Below are 23,991 nucleotides of genomic sequence, written 5' to 3' on the forward strand. Positions count from 1 at the left end.
TATTGAATAATAATCATGATCATGTCTCTTCTGCTTAGATACATTGTGGACAATCAATACACAGATTACTTCAACATTACAATCACGTTTATTTGGGTTTCTTCACAGGGCCTTTCTATTTCTACCCCTGACCCCACAGAAAACATTCTGCATTTTTACATTTTCAAATAAACATCAATAGTTTATGAAACAGCTAAGTTACTTATAGACAGACTACACCAGAACATGAGCAACATAATATTATCCAGCTGACAGAAATTATCTTTCTACTCCAGGAAAAATATTGTCTGTTACTCAAAGATTTACCAAAGATGGAGAAGAATAGCAGGCAGGAGACAGAGTGATGCAATAAAAGCAAATAAAACACACAGACAGTCACATATATAGTATGATAAACTGTACTGCTGTCATATATGATCAGGTGTAACACAGACAGAACTGACACCTCATGAGAAGATCTTTGGTTCAGGTTGTTTGTGTTTTCTCTGAGCTGTTAAGAGTTTCTTCATTCTGTTTCTGTTGACAGTGTGAATGTGTCTGTCTGTCAGACCTGTGATGGAATGCACGCCTGTTTTTAGGTATCGGATATCTTCACCTGCACACATGGGATGACTGTCAAAGGTCACTCATGATAAAATCCGATGAAATACAGTCAGATAAACACAGACATACAACATCTCCACTGCAATTGTGCTTCATACTGAATAACAAGATACCTCAGTCTGTTTATGACTGACACACAATAATAACATTTACATGCCATCATTATAGTCCATTAGTTATTTGACTGGCTCAACTGAACTGAAATGTAAACACCTTAATAAAATCTGAATAAGCTTGATCCAAATTAATTTTCTATTTGATTGGAAAGTATGATGTTGACATGACATTGGATTATGAACATGAACAAATCTTACATGCAAATCTCTTGGTAATACCACTGAATTTAAGGGGTGGTTGTGGTGATTTTGATTTAGGACCTTACAAAAAAGATTTTTCTCAAAACTGACTTTTGCTGACTCTTCAAACAGGTGTAGCTCTGTCGTTTTAGTCCGATTCTAACAAATCATACATCATTTTGAATGTTTTGTAACAGAGAATGCCAAAAATAATACTCATTATGAAAAATGGACAGGTCACATATACTACATGATAGCTGTTAAATAAACAGCACTAGACCAACTTACAGTTATCCCAACAAGTTATTAATATGTGAACATGAAAATAAATTATGACCACTCACATTAGTTTCTCCAGTTTATACTGTGGATCATCCTTTAGATCAGAGAGAAGCTTCAGTCCTGAATCTCCTATTTTATTATCAGACAGATTGAGACGTGTCAGGTGTGAGGGGTTTGATCTCAGAGCTGAAGACAGAGCAACACAACCTTCAGCTGTGATAGAACAGCTCTTCAACCTGTAGAGAACAATGACACACACACTGCTCTTTCAGTTCACAACATATAGACTTCCTTTTGTTCGTTTATACATAATTTACTGTTTTCAATTTAGGTGGATGTGCGCGTTCAATTAAAAAAAAAAAAACATACAATCAATGTTGGATCAGAATCTTGGAACAATCAAAATGGTCCACCATACATTGACAAAAAGCTCACTTTAATTGACCAAATCTCTAAGGGTATGCAAACTATTGAGCACAAGTGTATCTTGAATACAGCCAAGTTTATAGTTTTAGTAAAGTCAACTAGGGCTGGGATTTTAACATCAAACCTGATGACATCAAACCTAAAGGCATTAGATTGCAATATGACTGAACAGTTTTTATGACACATCATTTGAGACGGAACTTAAGAACATCCAAATCAATGCAGTGTGTCAAGTGTGAACACACCCTCAGTGACAGATGATGTGCTAAAACAATAGCGCAAACACAACATTCTGTCACCCCTGTTATGCAAATGTTAGCCCATAAAAGCTGAGCTTGATCATCTTTTTTATGATCACAATTCCTGCATGATGAAGATGACTGTGTGCAGTCATCTTTGCTTGAAATCTTCCACGATTCTATGATGAAAAAAGGGTTGTTGTGCCCTGCATTTCTTTCAAGAGGGAAGTGAGTTTTCTATTATTAGTATTAGTATTATTACATGTTCTGTTTGTTTTCTAAATTAATATGATTTATATACATTTATTATAAATGTTGATAATGATCCCAAACACTCTGATTTAGTCTCACCATGAACTACATGACAATATTTGTTTGAGAAACACATCACGTGTGACTAACAGAGAGATGATCTTACTCCAGTTTCTCCAGTTTACAGAGAGGATTCTCCAGTACAGTAGAGATCAGCTTCACTCCTGAATCTCCAACATAATTCTCAGACAGAATCAGATGTGTCAGGTGTGAGGGGTTTGATCTGAGAGCTGAAGACAGAGCAACACAACCTTCATCTGTGATAGAACAGCTCCCCAACCTGTAGAGAACAATAACACACACTTTACTCCATTCACAAACACACTCATCAGATCAACATGGATTTTAGACATCAATGAATCAATCAATGGAAACACTGAATTATTTATTCTTTCAATTCATCAGTCAAACATGTTAGAATAAAGACAGCAGATGTGATCTATAGGATGAAAAAAGTGTTTCTATTTTATTTTCATCATAATGCCGGAGTCTATTTGACATTATGCTTTATCGTTCATCATCTGGAAAAAAAACTTGTTTGTGTCCTCTTTTACTTCTCAATGCTGTTTATAATAAAGAGACTGTCTAACCATCTAACCATGTTTGACCTCCCTCAAAATGACAAAACAGTAGAAGGGATCTCCCCTAACTTTAATCATTGTTTCCTCTTTACCCCTACACTAAAAAGTGGAACATAACAATAATCAAAGATGTTAATGTGCTGAGATTTAATATAATTTGTATTAGGGCTCTGCAAAAAATATCTTTACATGTAACTATCGCAATTTTTTTTCTGATAGTGTATCGATAGTGATAACTCTACTTTTGATATTTTTTTATCATGTCACATACATATGGCCGAAAGTAAGTGGAAGTGAGCATGGCGAAAAATATAAAAATGCTGAGATGTCATGTGGGTATGTTTGGGTTTAAAAATAAGTCAGGAAGTAATGAGTTATATAAAACAAATGCTGTTTGTAAGCTTCGCAAGTCATGACCCACCATGTCACTTGGCTATTGCGCTGCATTGGACAGTTTATTCCAAAAAGTAACAATGACATTTATTGTGCTTTCACACATGTGCCACCAGTGTCACCCCAGGTGGTGTACAGCATGTTGTATTTCAAGCTCTACTTTTTACATCTTTTATTTAAAGTATTTCAATATATCGAAAATGTCTATCATATCGAAATATATATCAATATATTGTATCGAGACCCATCTTGTGATATGTATCGTATCGTGAGGCACTTGCTAATACACAGCCCTAATTTATATACAATTATTATAATTGACAATGATCCCAAACACTCTGATTTAGTCTCACTACAAACTACATGACAATATTCATTTGAGAAACACATCATGTGTGACTATCAGAGAGATGATCTTACCACAGTGTCTCCAGTTTACAGAGAGGATTCTCCAGTCCAGAAGAGATCAGCTTCACTCCTGAATCTCCAACATAATTATGAAACAGATTCAGATGTCTCAGGTGTGAGGAGTTTGATCTCAGAGCTGAAGACAGAGCAACACAACCTTCAGCTGTGATATCACCCTGACTCATCCTGTAGAGAACAAAAACACACACTTCACTCTCTCAGTTCACGAACATGTACTTTCTTTTGTTAGTTTATATACAATTCTTTGTTTATAATTTGGTTTATGTGTGTGCGCTTGCATAATTAAACTGTCAGTTTCAAAACCATATAATTCATGTTTGATAAAAATGCTGCTTCAGAACTTTAATAGTTTCAATAGACTAAGGTTCCTATTAGGGGGGAATTTGATTCTAAGATGCCTTGCAGACTATTGAGAACCAATTCACAAATGTCAAAAATCTATGTTTTAAAAGTAATTTTATATAATAATAAAGTAATGTTATTGAAAAAAGGCGTAAGTCAATCGCAGGAGCAGGGGCATGTCAAAGAACAGCTTTATTGAGCACTTTTAAAATAATGTATGTGGCATTTAAGGGACTGCAAGCAAATTGCCAAAACAATAAAATATTTGCTCTCTGAGTCTGACAGAATTAACACGTTGAGAATTCATTCTGAGTTAAATCGTGGAGGACCAAATGATTTCCACCCTGACTCTAGACTATTAAGATGGGTGGATTTCAATCCTGACTTTAAATCAGCAGGAACGGATGAGAGGTATTAGTTCTGAACCACATCATGTGTGACTATCAGAGAGATGATCTTACCCCAGTTTCACAAGTTTACAGAGAGGATTCTCCAGTACATCACAGATCAGCTTCACTCCTGAATCTCCTATTTTATTACCACACAGATCCAGTTCTGTCAGGTGTGAGGGGTTTGATCTCAGAGCTGAAGTCAGAGCAACACAACCTTCAGCTGTGATATTAGAACTCCACAACCTGTAGAGAACAATAACACACATGATTACTGTTAACTAACCCACATCTGTAATAGGTTTTGTCTTTATGCAGCACAAGTCTGTCCTCTAAAGTGAAATCAATTTTAGCCGATTTCCTGTGTGCAGGGAGCAGTGAACACTGTTTAGGGAGTGTGTCAATCGAAAAACACTTAATTCACGGAGCTCTCTTCCAGCAAGCTGGTGATTTAAATCAGGTGCGTTAAACAAGACAGAGATGCAAAATATGCAGAGCAGGGGGTTGTGAGGACCAGGATTAAGAACTGTTTTTGTATGACCCATGTATCCCATTTTTGGGGGTGTTTTCGAAGCTTTGATTGTGTTTTTTGGGTGTTTAACAATATGTTCATGTTTCTAGTTTCAAATAATGCTTTATATTTCACATATTTCAAGTCTATTCTCCACCGCTGTCCCTCTCACAAAATGATCAGATTTTTTTCCGGTTTCTATAAAGTCCCTCCTTCCAAAACACTCTGATTGGTAAAGCTGACCCAGGTCTGTCGTGATTGGTTCTCCGCTTACTGAAGATGTGTGTCTGAAGATGTCCCACCCATACCCTAACAGTGATCTTCAGCTTCTCAGGCTGTTGTGATTGGTCGGTCCCCCTCTCAGTGCACGTGTGCAGTATCCATAAGCTTCAGCTTTTAGCAATAAACAGTAAAAAGGTGTCAGCTTCACTTCATAAGTTAAAAACACGCGGATCGATCAGTACGGAGAAGTGTAATGGAGGTCTGCTAGTGCATGTGCAAACATCAATCTTTGTTAGAGATCTCGATTCTTTCCTACTCTGGCGAGGACTCCCCTGTTTCTCCTACTCTGGCAAGGGATATGACACCGGACAGATTGGCGTCAGACCCATTATATTCACACTTATAACAGAAGCGTTTGTTTTGTCTTTTCATATTGGACCTTAGTTGGATAATATATCAAGCAAATTGACCAGGAGACATTTGCAAGCAGGACATTTGGTATGTGAGGTATGTGAATGTCATGAAACTCATGGACAAACCCAGATGCAGACAGCTCTAAACCAAAGTCTTTATTTTATAAGACATGAAAACATAACTAATAATCCCTCGAGGGGGAAACAGAACCAAAACATGACAAGATAAAATCAAAGCTCAATTTTAACTAAATAAACTCACAGGGCAGACAAAACATGATGGTGGGGGTCACAAAACGGTGCAGCACAAGACAGCAAACACAAAGGCTTTAAATAGGGAAGCAACTAAGGAGAGGTAACGAGGGAGACAGGTGTAGGGTGTAAAATAATGATGGGATAATGAATAAGGAAACAAGGGGGCGGGGCTAAGACTCAAGACAGAAGAGCGCATGACATCCAACACAAACACAAGAAGTGGGGCTGTCATCATCCCGTCCGCCAGAACAAGAGACACAGCCACTAGGAAGGCGGGATCATGACATGTGAACAAACACAATCTCAGTGTATTACACAAAACAGCTTTCACAGCAGATGTAAAGTCATGGAAGCTGTTACTTGACCGTTGGTTATCTTAGATAGTGTGTAGCTGAATTCTTATTACCAGCTGTAGGACTGTGATGAAAGTGAAAGTAATGAAGCGCGCAGCTCAGTCAAATGTTTACAATGGTAACAAAACACTTCTCCAGCGGCTCTTCCTCTTCTCTGAGGAAGGCCTCGCCTTTTTTTGGCGTATTCCTGTAGGTGGAGGTTTTCCAAAAACTCGGAATAGTGATGTCATGTACCCGGGAAATAGAGGGCTGTAGTCCGATTCCAGCCGTTCTTTTTAGTCCTAGAAAAGCGAATTCTGTTAAAGGGGCGATGAATTATGACCTCAATTTTAACCCGAGCTTTTGTTATATAAGAGGGAATCGTATTCAAGCGAACATCCTGTAAGTGTCAGAACTGAAATCACCCTTGTTACTGAAATTACAACTGTTATTGACACCAGGCTCAGCGAACGCCATGTCCTGGAATGCACCTATCAATGATGTCATTGATAGGTTGAACTCCGCCTCCACAGAAGAATATCAACGACTACTTCTCTAGCCCCGTCCACTGGTTCGCGCATGACAGTACTGAAGTAACACAAGTTGTGCGGAACCAGATAGAGCGAGCAAGCAATAAACATGCCGTTAAAGATCGCAAAATATTGTGGAGTCAGTGCATGGTTGTGGAAGAACACAGTTGCTGCATAACCTTCCTTCAGATTCCAATATTTGTAATGCGTGGTTGAAGTTTATTTTTAGAGGTTCCAGCTCACGTGGGTAAAACATTACCGCGGATTCCTTTGTGAACAAGGCAGAGGTCGACGATGGATTTGCGGAGAGACTAAAATTAAAAAGCAGTGCTGTGCCGTCAATATTGGATCCGATAGGAATCATATATAATTTTTCAAGGTTTTATCCACCGTTTGCAAATAATTGAGGCTGTTTTGAAGTGTTTTGGTATTATTTCGGGTGCTGGGTCATATCCATAAGTTACCGGGAGTCTCCCGTTTGTTTATTTATAATGGAAACTCTTGTAACATTTGAGATTTGTGATCGCGGTGATCTTTTGTCCGGTTCGGGATCACTGGTCTCAAATGCTGACAGGTACGGTGATATCATTAAACACCATACAACTATAGGCTATACAAACTATACGCAAAGCCTTGCCATCACAACCGGGAAATAAGTCACAGGCTTCACTTATCCCGTTCGAATGCGCCACATGAAATACAGATTTATAATTTTACAGATTTAAAGCGTAATTTATAAATCACACGAGGTCCCCAGATAATAATCCCGTGTGAATAGGGCGAATGTGTAACCTAACGTTACGTGTCTAACCTAATTCACAGAAGGTTCCAACTAAGTTTACTACGCAAACTGCTATCCAATCATAGCAGTGGGCGTTAACTTCCAAGTCTTCATGGCGGAACGCCCATTCAAACCGATCATTCGTCAAGCCGGCCTCAAAACCTGGGTAGAAAATAGCCTATTACTTTTTGATTTTGATGTTTTTGAATGTAAGAACCACGCGAACGTCATAAGTAGACCTCATACAACAGTATAAAACAATAAACAAGACCAGTTCATCACACCTTTAGAGACAATATCTCACTTGCTTGGCAACTCTGAGCTTTATCATTTTGCAGGTATCATTTATGCTCTAACAGCAACATTACACACTAACTAAAGTTTAAAAAGTGTAATCAGGGGGAATGGCACCTTCAAATGCAAAAAGACCGGAACAAGAAATCTTTACTCGCGGTGCAGGACATGCTGTGTCTGAGTGTTGGGTCAGAAAAACAGCTGCAAGTAAAACACGCATGCAAATCATAAACTCTTCATGAAGATGAAATATCCATAAGATATATACTGTATGTGCTATATGCACTGTTGAATGGGGATGTGAAGTCACACGAGCATTTCAAAGTCTGAAAGTGAAAGTGACCCATAACTGAAGTGTGACCTCTGCATTTAAAGGAAAAGTGCATCCAGTGAGTAGTAAACACACGCACTGCAAGTCATGAACAAAACATCGTATTATCTTACCTCAGAAACTCCAGTTTACACTGAGGGTCCTTCAGTACATTAGAGATCAGCTTCACTCCTGAATCTCTGAGATCATTATCAGACAGATGCAGATGTTTAAGTTGTGAGGGGTTTGATCTCAGAGCTGAAATCAGATCAGCACAACCCTCATTTGTGATCTTACACCTCCATAACCTGCAGTAAACAATAGCACACACTTAACTCTGTTTTTGTGCTGTATATGTATATATATATATATATACAGTATATGTGTGTATTCGAGCACCGGGCTAGCGCTAGCTATAGGCAAAGTAGGCTGTTGCCTAGGTCCTTGAGTTTAGTTGGCGTGTCTAACTTCATGCGACACATATGATATCGAAGTACCTCTAGAGTGTTTTAAAAGCATACACAACAGCCTTCTCGAGTCCTGTGGTATTTTATATCCGCCTGCAGCGCCGCATGAAGTCAAACAAACCTATCCCTTTATGCTTTTTCTAATAAAAACCTGTTTAGGCATCATGGCTTCTCTTTTTTTTGCAAAACATACGATGGGATTAACAGTTTTTCAATGGCTATTCAGGGCCCCAGACTAAGTTTTTTTGCTAGGAGCACTGTAGCCCCTGACTGAAAATTTTTAGGAGCGCAAGCGGAAAAATTAGGGGCACACCTTAATCAACCTGAAGAACTTTATTACTGACAAATACTTTGATATTAAATAAACTTAACTCACAGAAATGACTATGTGCAGCTTTATTTTCATTTCAGAGGGATATGACATTACTTCTTACCAGGGCCATACATAATCTTTTTTTAATTCTGTGGTAAAATTTTGGAAAAATCTGCGGAATTCCATGCAGAGGTCATGTTAACCGAAAATTCTTCGCCATTGACGAATTATTTTTACCAGTGACGGAAAAATCTGAAGGCCATCCGTCATTTTAACCCATTCTATGATTTCCTTTTATCATAACGTGATCGTGAATGGCCTGTGAGCTGCAGGAGGTAGGCTACATCCCCTGCCCTGAACACGATCAGCTGAGACTTGCCGTCGTGCAGATGCAGCTGTCACTCATCCCCCGCATCGCGTGCACGCATCGCATCGCATCCACACACATACTCTGTTCAGTGATCGGCAGAAGGAGCACATTCATGACCAAACAGCAGCTTAGTTGTGAGTGAGTACAAAGCACCATTTACAAGCACCTGTCATTGTTACGGACTAGACATATGAACATAAACATTTGTCCGTAATAATTATTTTATGTCTGACAACAGAAACATTAAATATATAAATGAATATAAACAACAACGGCTTTTTTGGGCATTCAGTTGTATTAAAATATAGTAAGCTCAGAGAGTAAACGAAAGTTCAGCGTGATGACGCAGCTATGGGATCAGAATTGTTGCAATATTCTGAATAAATAAACTATGATCCGCAAATAAATATAGAGAGTTTCACAAACATTTTTTAAATCCACATATGCACAAAAAGCGAACCATAAATATATGTTAGACGTTCCACAAAAAGAAATGGAATTCACAAATAAATACAATGAGATTTGCAAATAAAAAATATTTACAAATTTATTTCAATGGCATTTATTTGTAGATCACTTTCTGCACATTTGTGGATCGCTTTCTGCACATTCGTGGATCGCTTTCTGTGCATTTGTGAATCGCTGCACGCATTTGTGGATCAGTGCACGCATTTGTGGATGGCTCTCTGTGCATTTGTGGATTTTGAAACATTTCTAATGTCAAAACGCGCACACAATCCACAAATAGGTGGACTCCGCCCACTATCTACACAAGCCAATCGGGTAACTTCCGCTTTCGTTGTCCAATAGGGCATGTTCTAACTTCAGCCAATCACGTTTTGTTCTGCACTAAGATTCAGGGAGCTAACATAGCGGCTAGTGGCGGTCTAAAATGCGTGATATACTAAGAAATGTGAATGGCCTCTTCTTTATACTACTCAGTAATGATTGTTTGTGTTTATATGCATTGTCCGTATGTTAGTAACAAACGACTGAAATGTTTATGACTCGATAACAGGGTGCACGGACTGGGGTGGACAATCCCGGTGACTGGGGACTGATTTGGTCTGCTGCAAGCCAGCCGTTTTATTGTCTTTATGTACCAAAGTGATAAATTCCGATTTTGGCATTCGATAAAATATAATCTGTTTCCCGATACTGCATGGGTAAGCAGCTAGTTCGCGCCGCACACTCAGCGTGGCGTGGAGTTTCAAGGTGCGCAGCGTTTGCATTGCAATGCGCACTGCAGCTGTCGGTGTAGGCTACTACCAGTATAACGATGGCCGAATTAACATGGGGGAAATCATCAGCACTGTGAATTTCTATGTCATTCATAATTCAAAATAAAACGTAATTTAATCAGTCATCTCTGTTTATCCCATTCCTGAATGATCTCTGCTGTGGTTAAACTGTTCTGTATACTGTCTTAACTCTTGCTTGATTTGGTCGGCTTGCAGCAGACCAAATCAGTCCCCAGTCACCGGGATTGTCCACCCCAGTCCGTGCACCCTGTTATCGAGTCATAAACATTTCAGTCGTTTGTTACTAACATACGGACAATGCATATAAACACAAACAATCATTACTGAGTAGTATAAAGAAGAGGCCATTCACATTTCTTAGTATATCACGCATTTTAGACCGCCACTAGCCGCCATGTTAGCTCCCTAAATCTTAGTACAGAACAAAACGTGATTGGCTGAAGTTAGAACATGCCCTATTGGACAATGAAAGCGGAAGTTACCCGATTGGCTTGCGTAGATAGTGGGCGGAGTCCACCTATTTGTGGATTGTGTGCGCGTTTTGACGTTAGAAATGTTTCAAAATCCACAAATGCACAGAGAGCCATCCACAAATGCGTGCACTGATCCACAAATGCGTGCAGCGATTCACAAATGCACAGAAAGCGATCCACGAATGTGCAGAAAGCGATCCACAAATGTGAAGAAAGCGATCTACACATAAATGCCATTGAAATAAATTTGTAAATATTTTTTATTTGCAAATCTCATTGTATTTATTTGTGAATTCCATTTCTTTTTGTGGAACGTCTAACATATATTTATTGTTCGCTTTTTGTGCATATGTGGATTTAAAAAATGTTTGTGAAACTCTCTATATTTATTTGCGGATCATAGTTTATTTATTCAGAATATTGCAACAATTCTGATCCCATACGCAGCCACTTGTTTTATGGCACACGATCCAGACCACCAGTTTCAGGCCAGAAGGGGCGGTCCATGCACGAGAACAGCATGGCGGAGAGAATGGTGAGTTCTGTCCAGTTTTTGTTTTTATGTTGTGAAAAATCAATGTATATATTAAGTTAGGTGTTTAACGCAACTATTATGTGCACGTCTTTCACATATTATAAATGACGTTTAAAAATCGTTGTAGTATTCAATCGTTTTGTGTTTTTTCTGCGGACACTTTTCTTTTTAGATTTAGGTGTTGCAAGGGGCTTTGTGGTGAAGCCGCTATGTCTGTCTTTATTATTGGTTATTATTTCTTGATTGTATTTATTTACGTAATCCATAGTTCATTCATTTATGGTTTGTGTATTTGTGGTACATTACTTTAAGACACTTAACTGTTAGTTTACTTTGTCAGTTTAGACAGTGAGTATGTGTGTTATGTATTTTTTATTTCGTCCATTGTAGGGACATACGACAATTCTAAGAGGGAAAAAATTACCTCCGCTGGAAATTACCTCAAAGCTTGCTTAATAAATTGCATGATGTTGTAAAAGCATGAGGTTCTTGCATGCTGTTATAATTGTTTTATCCTCTAAAGGACCGAGTTACTGGGGACTATTGTTTTTGTATGGATTCATTGATTAATGCAATTTTTGTCGGTTAATACATTCTGTTGTTATTTTATGCGTATCAGTAAGATGACTGCTAAAATTGCACCTGGGACATGGATTTTGCTAAAGAACAAGGTGTGTGTCTGTGTGTGTGTGTGTACGTACAAATGGCATACCTTTACACTTAATAACCTCAATGTTTTTTTAAGGATGTCACCCAACAGATTGGCTGTCTGGACTGTGATGTCTTCATGTTGATGGTAAGGCAAATCATGCTGTGCTATAAATAAACTAATGACAGCTCTGTATTTATGGTAGGTATCACTGTTGTCCTTAGTTTTCTTGCTCTGATCCATTAGTTTTAAAAATTGCCATTTTAACTATTTACTTTTTTCTTTTATTTGTTGATTTTCAGTATGCTATACATCAGGGGTCTTCTACTATTTTTCTTTGAGGGCCAGATTCCAAAAGTATAAATAGGATGCGGGCCAGTTTTTTACCATATCCTCATTTCTTCTGTTATATTGTATTTCTGTTATTTATTGCGTTTTGTTCCTTTTATACTGTTTTTGTTGCTGTTACTTATAGGCCATGATTAAAACATGCACACAAATATTGCATCCAGTTTTTGTGCCTTTTCATGATATTAAATTAAAAGGGATATTGTCTTTTTAATTGTATTTTATATTCCTTGGGTTACTTTACCCAAAAACTGCTACTAATTTACTCACCCACAGTCCTCCAGTACATCCAAGATGTTGGTGGCATTGTTTTTTTCAAGAAGATATTTCTGAAGATATTTGGTTGAATTAATTAGTTAAATCAATAAAAGTAAAAAACGAAAATACATTCAACACAAAAGTAATCCCTGCCCCTTGTGACGTTAAATTAGCGTCTTATAAAGCGAGTCAATTGATCTGTGCAAGAAACTGAACGCTATTATCACATCTTCGGGTGAATTCCAATCGCATTCATGTGACCTACGCACTTATAGGGCAGAGCCTTGGTATAGTGCGAGTTCTGGGGGAGATGAACAGCTGTTTTTCGTAAATATAGCCGTTATACATAATGAATGCAGTAATAAAAACAACACCGTTTTCCCCTTATCTGAGACAACCGTTCACGTGGTGTACCCTTCCTACAGTTAGCCTACTTTCAAGGGCACAAAACGCGTTTTAGAACACGACCTATCGCGTGCGCAAACCAATTGCATGTGGCTGTGCAATGCATCGCTGATTATAACGTTGTAAATAACATTACGTTTCTTGGACTGACCGATCAAATCGCTTTATAAGACGTACATAAATCATTACTTTCGTACTGAATGTAGCAGCGTTTTGGACTTTTAAAGATGTGGCGTCTCAGGAGGCCATGCATTTAAAGCACACCGTTCTTAAAGTCTCTCCACTTATTTGAAATGTTAAGGCGGGCCAGGTGAAGATGATTGATGGGCCGCATTTGGCAAGCGGGCCGCCAGTTGACTAGCCCTGCTCTACATGTTGTGTTGGGGGCCCCATTTGATTTTACATATGTAAGTAATTACCAGCTCATTCAGGTAATTCAATGTAATGCTGTTATTGCAGTGGATAGATTAGTGGTTATTGCATGACCTTCCAACCATAAGAAGATGGTGGAAACTAATTCTCATGGAGAACTTCAGCATACCTTTCTCTGATAGATATCTACCTATGGCTCATACTACATTACACCCTGTCCCAACCAATACTAAATCAACAAAAAAATGTTACAGGGCAGAAAACCTCCAAAAGACAACGACAACAAGCTGTGACCAAAGAGAAATACATAGAGAACAAGAAAGACCCAGCAGCACTGAGGTATTTGTCAAAGTATGTGTTTTTGCAAATGTTACATTCACATGAAATGCTAACATTTTATTTTTCTTAACTGTTTTCTAACGAAGGAGTGTTTCGAATGGGAGGGGTGGAGTGAGCGGTTGGTTGCAATTCACAACCTTGCCGCTAGATTTTACTGACTGAAACTTTAAGTAAATAATATATCTAGTAAAATTGAAAGCGCTATGCAAATAATAACAACTAATAACTAAGAAGATAAGAACAAACTACAAAAGCTTTTGGTAGCGCAATTCACAGCTAAACATCTATGGTTCGCCTTCATTTCCGGCCTGAGACTAGTTGGCTGGATCATGTATCCAGAAACGTGTGGTGCTTCTAGGCTGCAGCTGGATATACAGTATCTCCCTTGCAGCGACTCTGCTGTTTGCTGTCGCGCGATGGCAATATCAGCTGCTCAGGTCTCGCAAGCGCGAGTGCTTGTAAAAAATGCTTGATTTAGTCGCAGTCTGGAGCACTGCTATGGTATGGTCCCTTAGGTATGCTGGTCTGATGGTTTAGCAAGAATGTGTCACTGACTGATTGGCAGGCATTATGTCAAAATCATTACAAAAATAAATTTTGATTCATTATAATGACATTATAACAGAAATAATCTTACTCCAGTTTCTCCTGTTTACAGTGAGGATTCTCCAGTACAGTAGAGATCAGCTTCACTACTGAATCTCCTACATTATTCTCAGACAGATAGAGTTCTCTCAGGTGTGAGGGGTTTGATCTCAGAGCTGAAGTCAGAGCAACACAACCTTCATCTGTGGTCTTACACGCACACAACCTGCAGAGAAACAAAGAAAAACGTTACTGTATGTGAGTTCATTTTTAGGTGAACTAAGTACTGAAGTCTTTATTTATGAATTGGTAATACCATGGATTGATTATGCAATTCTCTTTAATTTAGTGTTAAAACAACTTCACTGACTGCAGTTCTTTCAGAATGTCACTAACCCACCTTTGACCACATAACACCTATTTCTTTAGTACTATATTGCCGTATTGTTAGATACCGTATTCATAAAATTCTGCTGCTGGCCTACAAAACTCTTCACAATTTGGAAGCTTTATATCTTTTAGACCTTCAACAACAATCAAACACACTTTCACGTTTCTTGGCCAAAGTTCCTACCAATAAATTCACATTTACATGGTGTTTGAACATAATGTATCAGCGGTGTGTGTAAACAATAACTCTACAGTATAATGAACAAAAAACAGACAATTCTTTTTTTAATCCCAATGAAACCTCAACAGTCCGATGGGCACATTATTAAAATAGCTTTCTGACGGGGCTGTCTTATTCTTCTGATTTAGTATTCTTCAGCTTTCCTGTTGCTTAGTGGTTAGAGCATGGCACTAGCAATTGCAATCCCAGGGATTTAAGTGCGTCAAACGACTTTTCAATTAAAAGAGCATTGTTTGTCAGGCTTCTCCATTTACTTCCAGTAATACCAGATATTTCAGACCGATCAGAGTGTGGTATTTAGAAGGTTTTGAAGCAAAATTAATTGAGTAATGTATACTAAGTGTGGAGAGCATTCACTCAACATCATAATCTCTAGTGGTGCACCAAAATTTCGGCTGCCAAAAATGTATTTGTCAGTAAGTGATGATGTAGCTCACGGGGACCATCATCCGGCAGGTGCTGATATCACTGAAGCTCATTTTAAGCATGTTTACATGAACAGACTCACTGCCCCTCTGTGTTCTGCGTGTCGTTTTCATTAAAATGATTTTGCACCATATATAAACTTCTTGTATTTGCAAGAGCTGCTGAGTTTGATTAGAACTTGACTACTGTTATGCATATAATAATTCTAAAACTACAATATTTAGATTATTGGTAAAAAGTTATATTTGATGTCAAAATGATTGGTAAAAAAGTTGTATTTTATAGTGTTGCCATGAACAAGGAAAATAAAATATTTTGTATTGTTTTAAAATATGTTCTCCTTAATTTTTGTGGTTTTATTGTGTGTAATTAATACAATTAAATAAAAACCATTAAAAAAAGTTTTTTAAAGTAATTTCCGGTTTCGGAATCGGTTTTCGGCCAAGTGCATCCTAAATTTTCAATATAGGTTTCGGCCCACAATTTTCATTATGGTGCATTTTTGACAGAGACCGCTTTAAGAGGGTTTTGCATCTGAACTCTTTAAATGTATAGTATAATGTAAAGGACTTCACAGGTCCACTTAGATCCGAAAACCGGAGGTCGTTTTAGCTGAATAGACCCCAACTGTCCCGTATATAAACAGTGCGTCGCTCGTTTCTGCGTGCAGTTGCCAACCATCCTCTTGCGACATCGTGTGGCTGGATGGGAGGCTAATTTACATTGAGCCAGACCTGTCAATCAAGAAAACTGGATTAAGCTGTGTCTTTATACTGTTCTGCGTCTTTATCCTGAGTTTTCTGTTGCACCATTTGCCAGAGTTACACATTGTAACAAGAGGAGCAACGATTTACTGCCCTATCAATGTCATTTTTATTGACCTATTTAGTTTTTCATATCTACTGGTTTCAACTGACAGACGAATTCTGAAATCACAATAACGCAAAATATAGGCTAATGCGTAAATAAAATGAAAATAAACGGAGCAGCGAACCAAACTGGTTACCAGGCCACTGGGATTTGTTTCTGTATCCTACCTCCGATGGTCAGACTGGTGAGTGCTGGACTGCAGACACACATACATTGAAGACGTTTACATTCGGGTCCAGTCGGGTCTAACTTTACTGGGTCTGTCTCGGGTCGCTTCTTTCTTTTAAAAAAAAAGAATTGATGCACATCGGTTTCAAAGTGATTCGGGTAATTTCGGGTCGGGTAAAGATATTTGGACCCGAGAAGACCTCTAGTATAATGCACTGTAAGTCGCTTTGGTTAAAAGCGTCTGGCAAATGTAAATGTAAGTGAGATGCAAATAAACACCATATGAAAGCTAAATAAATAAGGAATCTGAGGGTGAAAAAAAATCTGGAATCTGAGGGTGAAAAAATACAAATATTGAGAAAATCGCCTTTAAAATTGTCCAAATTAAGTTGTTATCATAGCATATTACTCACAAAAATAAAATAAAAGTTTTTAAATATTTACGGTAGGAAATGTACAAAATATCTTCATGTAACATGATCTTTACTTAATATCCTAATGATTTACATACAGTGTATTTTTGGCTATTACTAAAAATGTTCCCATGCTGCTTAAGGGGGCGATCACACAGAATGCACTTTTCATGTTTGAAAATGCGGCGCCGTGATGTTTTTTCGGTTGACTTTTTGAAAAGAACAGCATGCAGCATTTTTTTATGTTGCTAGGCAACAACTGAAACAGCTGTACTGTCACAGTCAAGGAATATAGCGCGAGCTCTCTAGTTGCTGTTAACAGTCATATTAGCTGAAACTTTAAAACAGGTAGATGCAGAAGGTGCTCACTCTGACCTTGCTCAGTTAACCCGCGACAGCCACCACAAGTTTCTCCTACATCACTGCAGTCTCTGGACATTTCAAGCAACTGTAAAATTGCGTCACCACATGTGGTCCAGGGTCACATATCTTAATGGCTACATATTTTACATAGTAAAAGATCTGATAATATAACAAACCATACAGACAACATGCAGTTAATTGTGCGACTTTAAAAAGTGAGACATGCATCTGCCTGTTCTCAATCAGGTATTCTGTGAGCCAAAAAACACTGACCGTTGGCCCAAGGAAGCCCATGCGAGGCAAGATCAAGCGCCGGAAATGACGGTGAAAATGTGAATGGCCCAGGCACACACTATAACGCTCGCTTTTGGCCCCACTTTAGAAACCCAGCAAAATATTCCGTGCTTGACGATGTCTCTTTGAGAACCACTTGTGTGTCTATTAGAGAGATGATTTTACCACAGTTTCTCCAGTTTACAGAGAGGTTCCTCCAGTACAGTAGAGATCAGCTTCACTCCTGAATCTCCAACATAATTATGAGACAGATCCAGTTCTCTCAGGTGTGAGGGGTTTGATCTCAGAGCTGAAGACAGAGCAACACAACCTTCAGCTGTGATATTACAACCAGCCAACCTGTAGATTGTAAAATAACACACTTCAATCTGCTAGTTCACAGACATCAGATCAACATAGATTTCCTTTCGTAGTCCACAAAATATATATTTTTTTCAGTTGTATGTTATGTGTATCAGTGTATGTATGTGTATGTATCTGAAAAACCCAAATATTCTTCTTTACTATTGTTATTACTCAAGTTTTTGGTAACACTTTACAATAAGGTGCTATTAGTTAACATTAGTAAATGCATTAGCTAACATTAGCTAACAATGAACAATTTCGTTTTTCAGCATTTATTAATCCTTGTTAATGTTAGTTCATGTCAATACAGCTATTCATGTTAGTTCATGGTGCAATAACTAATGTTAACAGTGACAACGTATGATTTTAATAATGTATTTATAAATGCTGAAATAAACATGTAGTAATATTAATAAATGCTGTAGAAGTATTGTTCATTGTTAGTTCATGTTAGCTAATGCATTAAATAATTGTTAACAAATAGCACCTTATTGTAAAGTGTTACCAAGGTTTTTTTTGTAGATTTGAAGTTATGTAATGTGCTTGTCATGTCTATAAGGTACAGTAATATAATGTAGAATTTTTCAAAATAGTTGCCAGAATAGTTCTTCATGACTTTATGAAGCACCTTTATTTTTAAGTGCTTAAGTTTAATACAACATTTTATTACTGTAAAAAGTGTATTTACAGTAAACTAGAATACGTTAATTATTGGCAGAGTTTACGCTTAAAGACACTATCATTATAAAGTTAAATTCTTGTTTTCCTCAAGTAAATACAGTATGACAGAAATAACTGTACCTCAGTTTCTCCAGTTTACAGAGAGGATTCTCCAGTACATCACAGATCTGCTTCACTCCTGAATCTCCTACATTATTATCAGACAGATCCAGATGTGTCAGGTGTGAGGGGTTTGATCTCAGAGCTGAAGTCAGAGCAACACAACCTTCAGCTGTGATATTACAACCACACAACCTGTAGAGAACAATAACACACACTTCAGTCTCTAAAGTTCACAGTCACCTGATCAACATATATTTTCTTTTTTAGTTTAAGCACTCTATTATTTTCAGATGTATGTTAATAAATGAGTAAATATGTGTGTATTTGAGAGGAAGAAATATTCCTCAATATTATTAACTCTCTATTGTTATTAATGGAATTAATTTTTTATCCCAGCAATGTTTTGGTATTACGTATGTCACACCAATAAAGCAATATGAATCAGAATATACAAAACTGACATATCTGAATATACTGTATGCCAACCTCCGTTTCATTACAAAGTGTGTACACCGCGTGTTAGTGGTGAGACAGTTGAGCTTTCACACTCACTGAACTGATCTGGATTCAGGAATCAGAGGCAGCATCTTCTGAAAAACTTCCAGCTTCTCAACTTTGTTTTCATCTCGAACAAAATCATGTATATTAAACTCATTCAGCTCCTGTTCTGATGTCAACAACACAAAAACTACAGCTGACCACTGAGACGAAGAAAGTTTGGTTTTCCTGAATGTTCCAGATTTCAGATGATGTTGGATTTGCTCCACTAGTGAATCATCACCCAGTTCATTCAGACAGTGAAACAGATTGATGAATTTCTTTGGAGAGCGAGTGCTGCTGATCTCCTTCTTAATATACTCGACTGTTTTCTCATTTCTGTGAGAGCTTCTTACTGTCTGTGTCATCAGGACTCGTAGAAGATTCTGATTAGACTCCAGCGACAAACCCAGAAGAAAACGAAGAAAAAGATCCAGATGTCCATTTGTACTCTGCAGCGCTCCATTCACAGCCTTCTGGTGCAAGTCAGATAAAGTAGACTGCAAAAAGGTGTTAGAGAACAGCTCTTTGTGATCATTTATGAATGAGAGGTGAACATAAAGAGCTGCGAGATGTTCCTGAATGCTCAGATGAAGAAAGCAGTAAACTTTCCCCTGATACCAGCCAAACTCCTCTCTGAAGATCTGAGTGCACAATCCTGAGTACACTGATGCTTCTGCTACATCAATGCCACACTCTCTCAGGTCCTCATCATAGAAGATCACATTGCCTTTCACAAGCTGATCAAAGGCCAGTTTGCCCAGTTTGAAGATCATGTCTTCATCATTCTGCTCTTTCTTCTCATAGTCCTTCTGATGTTTGATGTGTGTCTGAATGATCAGGAAGTGTGTGTACATTTGAGTGAGAGACTTGGGGATCTCTCCTTCACTCTCTGCTTCACTCAACATTCTCTCTAGAACAGTGGCTGAAATCCAGCAGAACACTGGGATGTGACACATGATGTACAGGCTCCTGGATGACTTCAGGTGTGAGATGATTCTGTGGTTCAGACTCTCATCACTGATTCTCTTGCTGAAGTATTCCTCCTTCTGTTTGTCAGTGAAGCCTCGTACCTCTGTGACTCGATCAACACACTCAGAGGGGATGAGATCAGCTGCTGCTGGTCTGGAGGTGATCCAGATGAGAGCCGAGGGAAGCAGATTCCCCGCCATGAGGTTTGTCAGGATCACGTCCACTGAGGCTGATTCAGTGACATCACACAACCTCACACTGCTGTGGAAATCCAGAGACACACGACACTCGTCCAAACCATCAAAGATGAACAACACTTTATATTCACCGCTGGAGATTTCCATTTCTTTTGTCTCCGGGAAGAAAAGATGAAGAAGATGTAAAAGACTGAGTGTTTGGTTCTTCATCAGATTGATCTCTCTGAAAGGAAGTGGAAATATGAGGTGGACGTCCTGATTCTCTTTCCCTTCAGCCCAGTCCAGAATGAACTTCTGCACAGAGACTGTTTTTCCAATGCCAGCGACTCCCTTTGTCAGCACACGTCTGATGGGTTTGTCTTGTGCAGGTAAAGCTTTAAAGATGTCGTTGCATTTGATCGGTGTGTCCTCTGTTGCTGTTCTCCTGGATTGTCTCTCAATCTGTCTCACCTCATGTTCATTACTGATCTCTCCACTTTCACTCTCTGTGATGTAGAGCTCTGTGTAGATCTCATTCAGCAGTGTTGGGTTTTCCTGCTTGGCCAATCCTTCAAAAACACACCGGTGCTTCGTTTTCATTTGTGATTTAAATCTTTGTTGAATTTCTGAATCAAATGATGGAGGATCGTTTCTAGAAAAAAGAACATGTAAATTTGAACATTTTACATTATATTTAGGCTATGGTTGGGACAATTTTTATAGTGTATAGGATCAAATCAAAAACAGATTTAATAAGTTACATGCAAATAGTAGTTTGATTTACTTTTGGTCAGGCAGAGATTCTTTGTGTTTTAAGTTAATTGGCATGACCACTGGTTTATCTCTGGGTACAGATGGGTTAAATCTCTTTCCAGAACTGAAAAAGACAACAAAATTCAGCTATCAAGAGTTCAAGATTATGTTCTAGCGTTTAAAACACAGCACTCTGAAATACTTGATTCTGATTGGTCAGTCATGACAACCACCTAAAACTAATAACACAAGGTCACCCGGGTACTGTGGGTCACCTTGATTTTACAAATAATTTACTCGCAAATAAATTCAATAGAAATATGTGTCATTGATAACATTTATGAGATGATATAACGTATAGATATAATGTTGAGGTTTATTCTGCAGCTATTAACCCTTATTGAATTCATCTTTCGTCTTTTTAAGTATTTTAAGTCTGCGCCAGTACATGAAAAATGCTGGGTTGTTTCAATCCATGTTTGGGTAAAATATTGAGAAACCCAACTTCTGGTTTGGAAGTAAGCTAGAAAATGTGCATTCACCCAACCATGGCTTGAATCAACCTAGTGTTTTATACAGTATCAAAACCAACACAAATAGGCTAAACCTTATTCAAACGTAAAAGTTGTTTGAGTTACCTTTGGTCAGGCAGAGAGTCTTCATGTTTTAAGTGCATTGGCATAGCCATTGATTTATCACTCTTCATAGATAAAACACTGGGCACATTTGAGTTAAATCTCTCGCTAGAACTAAAAAACAACAAAATCTTCAATAGTTAAAAATATTGTGTTCAAGTAATAAAATAGTTTGAATAAATAAATATTGAAACAATTATTTTAGACTTGTGCCACGAAGTTACATGAAAACATACAGTAAGTAGTTTGAGTTACCTTGGGTCAGGCAGAGATTCTTCATGGTGTAAGTGAATTGGCGTGCTCATTGATTTATCACTTTTCAAAGATAAAACACTGGGTACAGATGAGTTAAATCTCTCTCCAGAACTAAACAAGAAAATCTTATAGTTAAAAAAGATTGTTGCAGGAATAAAACAGTTGAATTGATCTTTAAAAACGGAATTATTTTATTCTGTGCCTATTTAGGATCAAAATCATCATATGTATTGTACGTTTGCAAACATAATAGTAGTTTGAGTTACCTTTGGTCAAGCAGAGATTCTTCATGTTTTAAGTGAATTGGCATAGTCATTGATTTATCACTTTTCATAGATAAAACACCGGGTACAGATGAGTTCAGTCTCTCACCAGAACTGAATAAGACAACACAATCCGTCTCTTAATAGTTTAAGATAGATTTTTCATTAAAACATTTTGTTTCTTTCATATTTAAAAACAAATAAAAGGTATTTTTAGCCATTGCCATATACTGTATAATGGGTATGTCATGATGCATGCAAACATGAAAGTAGTTTGTGTTACTGACTTTGGTTAAACTGAGAATCTCCTTGTTTTAAGTGACTTGGCGTGGTCATTGATTTATCACTTTTCATAGATAAAAGACTGAGTACAGGTGAATCTGATCTCTCTGGCTGAAAACTGGCAAAGCCACACAAGCTGTTTATCTCATATTATATTCAGATGAGTGTCATTCTAGTTTTGTCAATAAAATGTAGTATTTACCTTTCATCGGAAGACAAATCTCCACCGTTTAACTCGACTGGCATAAATTGATCACTTTTGACAGACAAACAGCTGGGTTCAGGTGAGTCTGATCTATGAAACAAAGCATTCGCTTCAGAAAATATTCATTATACTACAAATACAAGAAATAATTGACGACGGGACATTGCATTTTTAAAAAGTGATGCACACCCCATGGTATAAATAAATGTTCATATCTATTAATAATCAAAAACGTTTTGTCTTACCTTTTCTCTTCAATGCAAGTATATTTCTTGTCATTTATTTGGGACATTTTGTTTGCTTATTTTTGACAAATATATTCTGAATGTAGTGTTTCCTTCGCACTCTAAAAATAAAAACAAGAGGAAGCAAAACATTAGATTACGACTCAACAAAAAACAGCCTTCAGCAACTGGTTAGACTAGTTTAGTGGTATTTCTGGTTTGGTCATGTAACAATGAAAAACTGCCTGTCAGTGTCTGACTTAACATAAATACACAGATTTTTTTAACAGAACATCATAAAACAAGATGTGTAATATCCAGTGGAATATTTTGTGCAACAATGTAACATTCAGCAGATAACATTACTGAATCATTTTAGATTTTTTTTAGATCTGAATCATAACTCTAGATTTATTTTCTCTTTGCTTGATCTAACAATCAGTCTTTTGTTTCTGTATGTGCACTTACCATGTGTCCTGTGAGTTTGACTCGCTGCCTCTTCACTGAGTTGAACAACAGAATTAAGATGTTTTCAGGTATAGGCTATCCAGTATCTGCAGGGGGCGGAGCTACTGTAATTCCCCTACTTATGGTCACGTGATTGTCTGTGTAAAATGTTTTCATGTACATAAGCCCATGAAAGCTGATAAATTTGGTTTAACTACATAGTGTCACAGTTCTGCCTTCTTGTATCTGAACTTCTAGTCGTGTGGCAGGATCAGGACAGAGCCCTTAGGTTTTATGTCTTGTCGTGCGTGTATATGCCAGTGTTGGTAATGGTCCCATGATCCTGTCCCGTGCCTTGTCCGTGGACTGAGTTTTTGGTTTACCCTGCCGTGTTTTGTTTGTGAGACGTTTGGTCGTGGTTTTAGTTTTAGTTTTGCTGTTCGTGTTTTTTTCTTGCCCCATCGAGGGAAGTGTTTTGTTCTAGTTTTTTGTTTTGTTTCCGTTTTCTTAGTTCCTGTTTTGTTTTGCACCCCATCGTGGGTTTTTGTTTTGAATTATTAAAGTCTTGTTTTGTTAACCCCTTCACGCCTGCCTGCATTTAGGTTCTTCCTCCGATATCCGTGACACATAGGC

General features: G+C 37.8%; 1 protein-coding gene across 1 annotated transcript; it reads right to left on the reverse strand.

Annotated features, from left to right (window-relative positions):
• Positions 1-482: 482 nt before the first annotated feature.
• On the reverse strand, positions 483-23,766 carry LOC130564831 (NACHT, LRR and PYD domains-containing protein 3-like). Its single transcript, XM_057351237.1, has 17 exons — positions 23,380-23,766; positions 22,933-23,033; positions 22,685-22,777; positions 22,204-22,314; positions 21,938-22,048; positions 21,686-21,796; positions 21,079-21,171; positions 19,162-20,946; positions 18,628-18,801; positions 17,647-17,820; positions 14,369-14,542; positions 8,075-8,248; positions 4,365-4,538; positions 3,553-3,726; positions 2,265-2,438; positions 1,244-1,417; positions 483-595 (listed from the first exon to the last, which is right to left on the reverse strand). Exons 2-17 carry the CDS (start codon positions 22,977-22,979, stop codon positions 592-594), a joined length of 3,747 nt encoding a protein of 1,248 aa, XP_057207220.1. The 5' UTR covers positions 22,980-23,033; positions 23,380-23,766; the 3' UTR covers positions 483-591.
• Between the last annotated feature and the right edge of the window lie 225 nt (positions 23,767-23,991).

This window comes from Triplophysa rosa, linkage group LG14, assembly GCF_024868665.1.
Source record: "Triplophysa rosa linkage group LG14, Trosa_1v2, whole genome shotgun sequence".
Classification (NCBI taxonomy): Eukaryota; Metazoa; Chordata; class Actinopteri; order Cypriniformes; family Nemacheilidae; genus Triplophysa; species Triplophysa rosa.

Excerpts from the sequence above, each read along its gene's own strand:
- LOC130564831 (XM_057351237.1), bottom strand. The coding sequence starts at position 22,979 with ATGTCCCAAATAAATGACAAGAAATATACTTGCATTGAAGAGAAAAG. Across the intron at positions 22,315-22,684 it reads GATTTGTCTTCCGATGAAAG|TTCTGGTGAGAGACTGAACT; the intron begins GTAAATACTACA and ends TGTCTTATTCAG. Across the intron at positions 2,439-3,552 it reads TGTAAACTGGAGACACTGTG|GTTGGGGAGCTGTTCTATCA; the intron begins GTAAGATCATCT and ends TGTTCTCTACAG.